Source organism: Mus caroli, chromosome 12 (genome assembly GCF_900094665.2).
Source record: "Mus caroli chromosome 12, CAROLI_EIJ_v1.1, whole genome shotgun sequence".
Classification (NCBI taxonomy): domain Eukaryota; kingdom Metazoa; phylum Chordata; class Mammalia; order Rodentia; family Muridae; genus Mus; species Mus caroli.
This window is the reverse complement of record NC_034581.1, coordinates 25,236,990-25,247,994: the sequence shown is the minus strand read 5'-3', so window position 1 is coordinate 25,247,994 and position 11,005 is coordinate 25,236,990. Positions and strand designations below refer to the sequence as shown.

General features: G+C 45.5%; 1 protein-coding gene across 1 annotated transcript in view; it reads right to left on the bottom strand.

The window, feature by feature from the left end:
- Nucleotides 1-11,005, bottom strand: part of Eipr1 (EARP complex and GARP complex interacting protein 1) — a 117,917-nt gene that overhangs the window by 100,536 nt on the left and 6,376 nt on the right. The window contains exons 2-3 of the mRNA XM_021179033.2: nt 10,440-10,523; nt 3,458-3,590 (exon numbers count right to left, since the gene is read on the bottom strand). Coding sequence (XP_021034692.1) covers nt 3,458-3,590; nt 10,440-10,523 — 217 coding nt within the window. The remainder of the gene's footprint in view (nt 1-3,457; nt 3,591-10,439; nt 10,524-11,005) is intronic.

Below are 11,005 nucleotides of genomic sequence, written 5' to 3'. Positions count from 1 at the left end.
AGAGCACAGTGAGCACAGTGAGCACATGGAGGACACAGAGCACAGTGAGCACATGGAGCACACAGAGCACAGTGAGCACATGGAGCACACAGAGCACAGTGAGCACACGGAGCACAGTGAGCACAGTGAGCACACGGAGCACAGTGAGCACAGTGAGCACACGGAGGACAGTGAGCACACAGAGCACAGTGAGCACACAGAGCACAGTGAGCACATGGAGCACACGGAGGACAGGGAGCACACGGAGCACAGTGAGCACACGGAGCACAGTGAGCACTTGGAGCACACAGAGCACAGTGAGCACAGTGAGCACATGGAGCACACGGAGGACAGTGAGCACACGGAGCACGGTAAGCACACGGAGCACAGTGAGCACATGGAGCATACGGAGCACAGTGAGCACACGGAGCACACGGAGCACAGTGAGCACACGGAGAACAGTGAGTCGATTGAGCTCAGTGTACCTGGGAGTAGAGTTCACCTGGGATGAAAGAGGATTTTGAGGTGATAATAAAACCCAGGAGACCTAGTCCTGAGGACTCCAGACAGACACCCAGTGAACACTTGAAATCACTATGGACTGGCTCCCAGCTGCCTTCCATCTGCCTTTTGAATGGAATGTCATAGTGACCATGCCTGGCCACCACTGTATACAGTATGTGCTCCAGGGCGCCAGCTGGAGAAACCCTGTGCTGACCATACCATCAGAGTAAGCTCTGCACCCACCACCTCAGATCCTGCACCCTGTATAACCAGCAGGCCCTGTGGCTGAGTCTCTGGGGTCAAGAACTGGCTCTGCACATAGACCAGGCCTCACCTTCATGCACTCGCAGCGGGACCTGTCAAAGCTGAAGATTCCAAAGGTCAGCTGATTGTGCTAATCACAAAGATCACCCACTGCCTAAATGTTACTTTCCTGAGACTACTGTCTTAATGCACAGAAACTTGGCTCTCTTCAAGCATGAACGAATCTCCCTATTGATAGGATATTTTTTCCACCAATGAAATGAGCCAATTCAAGCCAGATTAGATTATATTAAAGGCAGGCTTATTGAGAAGCTGTTCTTGGGCAAGATCACTGGCCCGAAGGATTGAGGCCATGGGAATCATTGGGGGGTGGGGGGTCGGGGAGGCTGGAGAAGGATGGATGCGCTCAGAAAAGAGAGAGAAAAGAGAAGATGTTGGCATTTAGTCTAGGCTCTATCCCACAGTTACCTGTGCCTGACTCACTATAAAAAGGGGCTGCTTGCCCCCTCCTCTCTCTCTTGCCTTCCTGCTCTCGCTCTGTCCTTTCATCCCTTCCCTCTTTCCGAATTTCCCTCCCTTCTCTTTCCACGTGCTCATGGACCACCTCTACTCCTCTACTCTTTCTCTCTCTGTGCTCTACTATCTGTCTCTACTATCCTCTCAACTCCCCTCCCCATACCCTGAATAAATTCTATTCTATGCTATACTGTCATGTGGCTAGTCCCTCAGGGGGAAGGGATGCCTCAGCATGGGCCTGCAGAGGCACCCCCTTCCCCAACACTTGACTGCACCTCCACCAAACATATTCTCTCTCTCTCTCTCCTTTTTTATAAAACACAACAAACGAGAAGAGGAGAGAGAGAGAGAGAGAGAGAGAGAGAGAGAGAGAGAACAAAATGTCTAGGGGAAGGGCAGTCCAGCCCCTAGGTTAGAAAGTTCAGGGTTGGGGGTAGGGTATGCCAGGTAGGGACTGAGAGATTCTGGGAGAACCTGGAGGCTGGGTCTGCTTGGCTATATAAGATATGCGCTTCATTCCCTTGTCCAGCGTCCAAAACCAAACACATATAAGGAGAGAAAGTGGAGGGCTGGATTAGAAAATTGAAGGCAGAAGGCTGGAGCAGATGTGGCAGCCATGAAACAGAGGCAACAGTCATAGTGAGGTGACTACAGACAGGTTGCCTTCAGAGGTAAGGAGTCTGCTCAACTGACATGGGTCAGTATTTACATTACTGCTCGATCCAGCATCAGGGAAGGAGTATAACACATTCGCCACCTCACACACACCAATGTGAAGACACGTGGGAGAGCTGTGTCTCTCGAGGCAGAGCAACAGACAGACTAACACCTCTGTAATGGTCTGAATAACAATGACTCCCATAGGGTCGTTCAGATGAATGCTTGTCCGCAGCGCATGGAACTGACTGAGCAGGATTAGGAGGTGTAGCCTTGTTGGAGAAGTATGATTTTGGAATTGGGGTTTGAAGCTTCAAAAGCCCATACCATTCCAAGTTAGCCCTCTGCCTCTGCATCTCTGTCTGCCTTTCTGTCTTCCCCTCTCCCTCTGCCTCATGGCCACTGTTTCACGAGGTAAGCTTTCAGTTACTGCTCCAGTGCCATGCTCCCTGCCGTGGTGGTCATGGACTCACCCTCTGACACTGCACGCAAGCTCCCATGTTTTCTTTTTATAAGGTGCCTTGTCATGGTGTCTCTTCACAGCAACAGAACAATAACTAAGACAGGGAAATTCAATGTGAACGTCTTACTCAAATGCAGTAATACCATGTAAAAATCTAAAAGAGATGTGTGTTGGCAGGCATCTATAACCCAAGCATATGGGAGGTTTAGGCCGAAAGGTCAAGAATTCAAGACCAACTTGAGCTATATAGAAGTCCCTATCAAGGAAGGAAGGGAGGAAGGAAGGGAGGGGAGGAGGGAAGGAGGGGGAGAGAGAGAGAAAGAGAGAGAGAGAGAGAGAGAGAGAGAAGTTTCAATGAATTATGGGAAAAGACCTTTCATCAAACATTTTTTTAAAACCGGGAAACAAACTATATTTAAAATAAAGACACGTTGGCTCAAAGTGAGACAGAAACAAGTGACTGTACAGAATCCTATAGAGACAAAATCTAACCAAAAGGTTCCAGAAGTAGGCACCCTACTTTCTGATGGAGCCACCCATCAGAAAAGTGATGCACTCTGTGACATGAGTTGAGGTTTTCCCCTGAAACCACCATGAGGAAAGTCACAGACAGAGCAAGGAGAACTAAGGGAGAAGTGAGGTCCGCTCACTGACTGTCTGATAGAAATGCTGAAGGTCCCAGAAACTGGAGCACTAGGCTGGCAGGTGGAGGCCCACCGGGCACATGGATACACAACTAACACAGCACTGCTGCCAGAGAGGACTACATGGCAGTTGATGACACTGTACGCCCCCAACATCAGACAGTAGGATGGAAGAAAGTCACTCCCATGCTTATAGTGGTGTGGCTCACACGAGAGCAGAGACCTCCCCTCTCAGAACCCCTCGGGTGCAGTGCTCCTGGAACAGCAACCAACCCTGAAGCACAGACATCTATTCCCAGTGTCAGTGTGTATGGACAGCACCTAGGTGGATGGTCATATCTAAATCACACACAGACCCATTAGCAATATAAAATCACTCTCATGTGACACTCCTAGCTGACACACGCACAACAATAAGCACAGCACTTACTTTTGTTGTAGCAGGTGGCCAGCACACCTTTATCTGCCGGGCTGGCACTCATGTGCCAGATCTCACCTGCTTGATGGAGGAGGACATTTTTATTTATAATGTTATTTTCGTCATCAAAGTCTATGATGTGGATCTGCAAATGCAAGCAGAGGACAATCAGCATCTCAGATGGTTTTCTTGGCACCTTAATAAGCACCATGACTATAAAGAACCAAGTGTAAACTTAATGGCTGCTATACCTTTGAACAGTACTCACCTCTACAGCTTAGTTCTCACTGAGCCCCTTCCTAAAGGTAGAGTGGCAAGTCCCCCTGCAGAATGCTGCCAGCGGGTCTTCTCCAGTCTAAATTCCCAAGGTGCGAAAACCTCTATTCTAAAGAGGCTTGGGGTGAGAGCATGCTAGTGTCAACCTGTCAGATTCTCAGGGAATCTGTCAGGGAAGATGGGAAGTGGAACAGTCCAGAGAAATCATGGGGTGCTGTCCAGTGAGGTCCAGACTGAATATGGGGCTGCTGCCCAATGGGACTGGTTAACCATGGGGCGCTGCCCAGTGAGATCTGAGAATAACTGTATAGGTTGCTGATCTAAGGGTGACCATGGAGGCTGCTGTCCAGTGGGGTCCAGGGGAGCTATGCCTAGTCCCTCTATGATAGGCAAGATTCAACTCAAGGGAGCAGTGACTGAGATGGGATGAGACTGTGTTTTAGCACATTTTTTGGTTTATTTAAAAATGAGGCCAACATATCAGCACCTCTGACTCTCCACTACTAATTACAACAGTGTTGAATTTAGGTCTCCAAGAGAGAAAGCTAATGATGCCATCTCAATGCTTTTCTGGAAAAAAAAATAGAAACTGAAATGATTTTCACACTCAATCTCTCTGTTCAAGCCAGCAGAAAACACTTATTTTTAAAATACACATATTCTAAGAAAATAACATAGATCTGCACAGATTTCTTCCAAGAAAGCTCTCCAGTGGCACTGATTACTGTGATGAAAGAGTCAAAGCCACCTTGATGCCTGGGACAAGTTCAGCTAGCACTTGGCTGCGGCAGAACCCCAGGAAGCTACTGAGTACCTGGTAGACTTCTTAGCAGCATGGAAAGTTGTCCACAATGTAGATTTAAGGAGAGAGGAACATGAAAGGAGCTACATAAACATGCCACCCACTCTTGTTTTTAAAAGTCCATGTGTCCCCGGCCAAGTGGGAACAAAAGGACTCATTCCCAAGGTGGGGGCCATAGCCTTTGCCTTTGAACCTCTGTGCTTTACATTTTAATGGGCTTTCTAACAACTAATATGTGTTGCTTTTGCTACCAGAGCAGCACCAAAATGTTCATACAAGAGCTAACAACACATTTACGTGGTACAGCTTCAGAAGGCCAGCATTACCCTTAACCAGAATCCTTCCTCCTCCTCAGGAGGCCTCTCTACTCATCAGTGTGGAACCAGGCCAGTTAGCACACATAGCTACAGTCCTCTTCTCTGTGGGAAAGACTAGGACACAACCGCCCTTTAAAACAGTGTCTGTGAGTTTCTCTCTACCCTCGAGTTCAGTTCAAAAGCAGGTAAGAAAATTAAGGTAACAGAGACCAACATGGTAAGGCTGCCAAAGGCCGCAGATACTGGACAAAACAACAAACCAAAAGTATATCATTTCCACCTCAATGTGTATCATTTCCACCTCAATGCACATAAAAATTCTTTAAATGCAATAAAATTTTTCAGCCACACACCGTGGCACATGCTTTTAATCCACAGCACTTGGGAGGTAGGAACAGATAGTTTTTTGTGAGTTCAAAGACAGCCTGGTCTACACAACAAGTTCTAAGTCAGCCAGGGCTATATAGTGAGATCCTTCTTAAAAAGTTAAAAGTCGCTCTCTTACCTCTTGATTCTTGCCCCCTTACTCCCCCCTCTCCCTCTTCCCTTTCCGCCTCTCTCCATGTGGCCATGGCCAGTCTCTACTTCCCTACTCTCTCCCTCTCTGCCTTTCTACAATAAATATCTAAAAACCAAAAAAAAAAAAAAAAAGTTAAAAGTCAAAAGCAAAGTCACACAAGATGGTTCATAGATTTCACCACACCTGATGACCTGAATTTAATCCCTGGAACCTGTATGGGGGAAGGAAAGATTTGACTCCTTTGGTTGTCCTGACTTACACACAAACAGACAATAGATAAATAAAAGCAGGTGTGGAGAGACGGCTTGGTAAGAGCAGTGTCTGCCAGACAAGCATGAGGACCTGAGTTCAGACCCCAGAACGCACTAAAGAGCCAGGTAACCCCCACCCCACAGTTCACTGGCCAATGTGGGAAGTGCACTCTAAGCACAGTAAGGGTCTCATAGGGTGGAGGGTGATTAAAGAGGACATCCACCGTCTACCACTCCCTCCACTCATACATACAGGTGCAGCACCCACACCTACACCCACCAAAAGCTACCCTCTTAAGAGCGGCGAGGCTCCAGTGGTGTCCCCTGGGGATCCTCACATAGCAGTGCTGCCTTTCCCAGTCTTTCCCATAACTGCCCCAGCAGGACAATGAGACTCCTCCAGCCACTCACTAGCTTTCCTGGCCTGAAGCACTCTCACGACAGCCCGCTTTCAACTCATAGTTCAGTGATTATGACAGCCGTCCTGGGCTAGCGCTGGACAAGGCAGGCCATTTTCATGGTCATGTCTGACTATTTTTCCTCAATCCCAATTAAAGTCGATGACACTAAAAACACTGGTCTGTTTTGCTCCATCAATGAGTCAGGAAACCTGGGACCCAGTCTGGATTCTGCCACTTCCTGGTTATGTTACCACAAGTGAGTCACTAAGACCTTCTGGGCTCTTACTTCAGCATTTATAAGTTTACAGAATTTGATTTCTAGATCTATTTAACTAAAGCCACTTTGCATCCTTCAGCTGTGAACTTAAATAAGAAATGGCACATTATTAAATACATCACACTTTTTCCAATGCTAATTAGGCATATTAATGTGTCTCCCTATGTATATGAATACCCTTGAGTCTTCTACCCCAGGACATGAATCCCAAGGATGCTGGGAAGCCCAGAGAATGAAAAATAACCTAAATCCAAGGATGCCTTAGCGCTGTGACTATGTCTTTTGAAACAATAAGATAAATACTCTTTTGCACGGTGAAGCCAAGGCTAGGAAAACAGCTGACCTAACCAGGTGAAGCCAAGGCTAGGAAAACAGCTGACCTAACCAGGTTACTGGATGCCACCAGCTGACTCATTATTAGATGTAAATCTAAAACTCAGAAATATCTGAATCTAGGATTTTTCCCTTTTAACTTTTATTTTTATTTTATGTATAAGGGTATTCTGCCTCCATATACGGCTACAACCACATGCATGCAGTGCCTATGGAGGCCAGAAGAGGGCAATGGCTACCCTGGGACTAGAGTTACAAGTGGCTGTGTACCCCATGTGGGTGCTGGGGATCAAACCTGGGTGATCTCCAAAAGCAGCCAGTGCTCCTTATCATTGAACCATCTCTCCAGCCCCAAATACAGCATTTTAAAAAGAAAGTGTGCAAAACACCAGTGCTCATAAAATAAAAATAATCAATAATGCAGATGAGATCAATGTTCTCTGACAGCAAAGAGCAGACCTCACACAGACTAGAAAGCAAGGCAAGCACGGCAGGGGACTGGCTATCTTGGTCTGTCTCTCCTGATCCGAGATCACACTTCCAGACTGCACCACATACACAGTCCCAGGAAAATAACCCACAGCCAATCCTGGGGGTGCTCTAGCAGTCCTGATGAGACAGACTGCTGGGAAATCCTTGGCCTAAACCCATTTGCACATCTCCCCGATGGTTTTTCCATCAGAAGCATAAGCAGACCCATCATGTTCCACTGCATCCCAACTGAGGGCTGTGGTGCAATTGCAGGACATGCACACTATGGCTTGGACCAGGGAGTGAGTGGCATTATTTAGAGGTGTGGTCTTATTAGGGTAGGTGTGGCCTTATTGGAGAAAGTGTGTCACTGTGCGGGTGGGCTTTGAGAGACCTTCTCCTAGCTGCTTGGAAGCCAGTCTGCTCCTGTGTGCCTTCAGAGCAAGATATAGAACCCTCATCTCCTTCTCCAGCACCATACCTGCCTGAATGCTGCCATGCTTCCAGCCTTGATGATAATAAGACTCAAACTCTGAATCTGTAAGACAGTCACGATTAAATGTTGTCCTTTATAAGAGCTGCCTTGGCCATGGCGCCTCTTCACAGCAGTGGAAACCTTAAGACAGTGACACAAAGGCCTATGGAAAGCTCTGGGGTATTGGCTTCAAGTCCTCTAGCAGAATAACTCCCAATGGATTTTGAGCCACACCTCCCTGACATCTAGCCCAACAAGCCCAAGGGATCCACTATGGCAAGTCACAGAATGAGCTCCAGGTACTGGAGCCCAGATAATATCATTTCTATAGAAGAAACAAGTACCTGGTTTGATGGCCTAGAAATATAACAAATGACAAAGAAAATCTAGAACAGGGGCTGGCGAGATTGCTCAGTGGTTAAGAGCGCTGATTGCTCTTCCGAAGGTCCCGAGTTCAAATCCCAGCAACCACATGGTGGCTCACAAGCATCCGTAACGAAATCTAATGCCCTCTTCTGGAGTACCTGAGGACAGCTACAGTGTACTTACATATAATAAATAAAATAAATCTTAAAAAAAAAAAAAAAGAAAGAAAATCTAGAACATCATAAGATTTCCTTGTAAAATAAACAAATGTACTTTTTATATTAGAAATAAGCATGGGAACTAGAAAGATAGCTCAGTCATTAAGAGCATGTACTGCTCTTGCAAAAAAAATGGGGCATCTCTGGGCTTCTCGGGCTCTTACAATCACAGGGGCACACCCATACACAGATGCATACACATAGATGTAATTAAAAATAAATACAAAAAAAACTAAATTGTCGCCAAGGTGTCTGACCTTCCTCAACATAAAGTCATCTGTGACAACTCTTTAGTGACAGGGTGACAGGCATTAAACAGTCCTTAGTCCTCAGAAAATGCCCAGTGCATATCACAGTAGAGAAAAATGAAACAGGGAAAATCAGATACAGAAAAGAACCAACGAGAGCTCTACAGTAGGAGCCCTGCACTGAAGGCACAGAACAGGAAGAACAGAGTCGACAGCTGCTTCCAAGGTAGGGAAGAAGGAAGGGGAAGCAGTCACATGGGCACAGCTGGAAAGATCTCCTTCTTATGGTAACTCAGAAACCAGAAACACACATCTTATTCAAAGAAACTCTATGTTGTATGTTCGAGTGTTTTTGCCTGAATGTGTTCCTGTGTGTTTCTAGTACCCAATGCAGCCAGAAAAGGGTATCAGATTCCCTGGAATGAGAGCTACCTATGGTTGTGAGCTACCACATGGGTGCTGTGAACCAAACCCAGGTTCTCTGGCAGCCAGTGATCTAAAACTCTGAGCCATCTCTCCATATCCTTCACCCACTCACTTTAGAAAAATTTTCAATTGTATTTTGTCAGCCCCCTATTTATACATTACAGGTATGTGTATACGTATGTGTCTGAGTTTGTGCATGTGAGCACAAAGAATGAATACTAGCCCACTAAGGTGACTGGGGCGGGGGGGTCATGAGTCACCACTCCAAATAAAAATTTTGTTACTGTCCAACCTAACATTTGCACATTTTCATATTCTGATCATTTCTGACCATTTGTGACTTTCCCTGAGCACTACTGTAGTTACTGTTATTTATCTACAAAGCTTTTTCTAGGTTTTGGATACAGAAATTGCAGGTTAAGTAACAGGAATGTTCACTTACACAAGCTCTATCTAGAAATGACTGTGCCATTTTTAAACTCCTCAGCAGCATGCAAGAGTGACAACTTCACCATGCCTACCCAGCACCACTATTTGTCAGCAGCTGCTAATGCTATCTCCTGTGTGAAAATAACAACTGGGCAGAGGCGTACCACGACTAACATGGCCTTACAAACCTTTCCCCAGTGTCAAGAATAATGTAATTTTCATGACAGTTGTGGTCTCTCTGTGAAGTCTATAGAGCAGGCATGTTTATTTCCACTTTTTTAATAAGGAAAGTGAAGTCCAGCAAAGTTCATCCATTTGTTAAAGGTCATACAGTTAGTATTAAGCCACAAACTGACTCCAGAGCCCCTAAGCATCCACTGCAGTGTCCACAGAAACAAATGGGTTTCTTCTTATTTCGATGGGATCATGAACTGTTCTTAATTACACAAAGTAATAGGAGCAGTGAGAAATGGCCCAATGATCATGTCCCCAGACTGCTTCTTAATCACTTATACAGTAAAACCTATGTCACCACAGAAACAAAACAAACTACAAAAGCAACTAAACAGGGCTAAGGAAGATGGCACAGTCTTTAAACTGCTTGCTGCATGATCATGAAGACCTGAGTTTGGGTTGCCTACACCCACATGAAAGCTAGGGATGATGGCACAAACCTATGATCCTAGCACTAGAGAGGTAGAGACAGACAGATCTTTGGAGCTCATGAATCTGGCCAAGTCAATAAGCTCTAGGTTTAATGAGCTCAGCCGACAAGGCACTGCCCGGCATGGCGGTGCACCTCTAACCTCAGCACTCAGGAGGCAGAGGCAGGCAGATCTCTTGGAGTTTGAGGCCACTTTGATGGACATAATTCCAAACCAGTCAGACTACAGAGTAAGACTTACTCTGTTACTTATACACACACACACACACACACGTACATATGACATGCACACGCATAAAGAAGAAACAGTAAACAGAATATTTAAATTATTGTAATCAATCATTATACATAGTTGGGTAATAGTTACGACTTAGAAATATATATTTAAATCTAATGAAATTGTGTTTGTGTGGCATTAAATTTTTTTAAATGTTGTCTGAAAAAAATCAAGAGCAAGATGGATATAAAACTAAGAATAAGCTTCGTAATTAACATGTATACATTTGTCAAAAATAGTTACCTGATTATCATATTTAAGAGACTGCGTCCCAACCAAGAAGCGAATGGCATCTGTTTCCGCAGTTTGAGGTGTTAGAGCACGTGCCTGAGGAGGGAGGAAATGCATACACATTTATGAAGTTAGGCTTAATAGACACAGAAAAGTCGGCTTATCTCATCTGCTGAGATGAAGGATAAATCAGCAGTGTCTAGAGGCGACTGCACACTCCTAACACAATTGCACTTCAAATCTGTACGTGAAATAACTCTAAGTGGGCACTAATCTAAGCAATAAAGACACAAATTATTTACACAGAGATAGTTAAGTTGTGCAATAAAACCACCATGTCAGCAATAAATAGATTGGTTCAACAAATTATACTTCATCAAAACAACACAAACAGAAAGGGCTTCCAGCGATGCAATGCAGGTAGTTTAAGCCAATTTCCCTGCAGAGAACTGGAAAAGCAATGCAAAACACAGTCTGCCTCAAGGCCTCAGAGTGTGACAAGCCCAGGATCGCAGGGCAGTGGTGGCGCACGCCTTTAATCCCAGCACTTGGGAGGCAGAGGCAGGTGGATTTCTGAG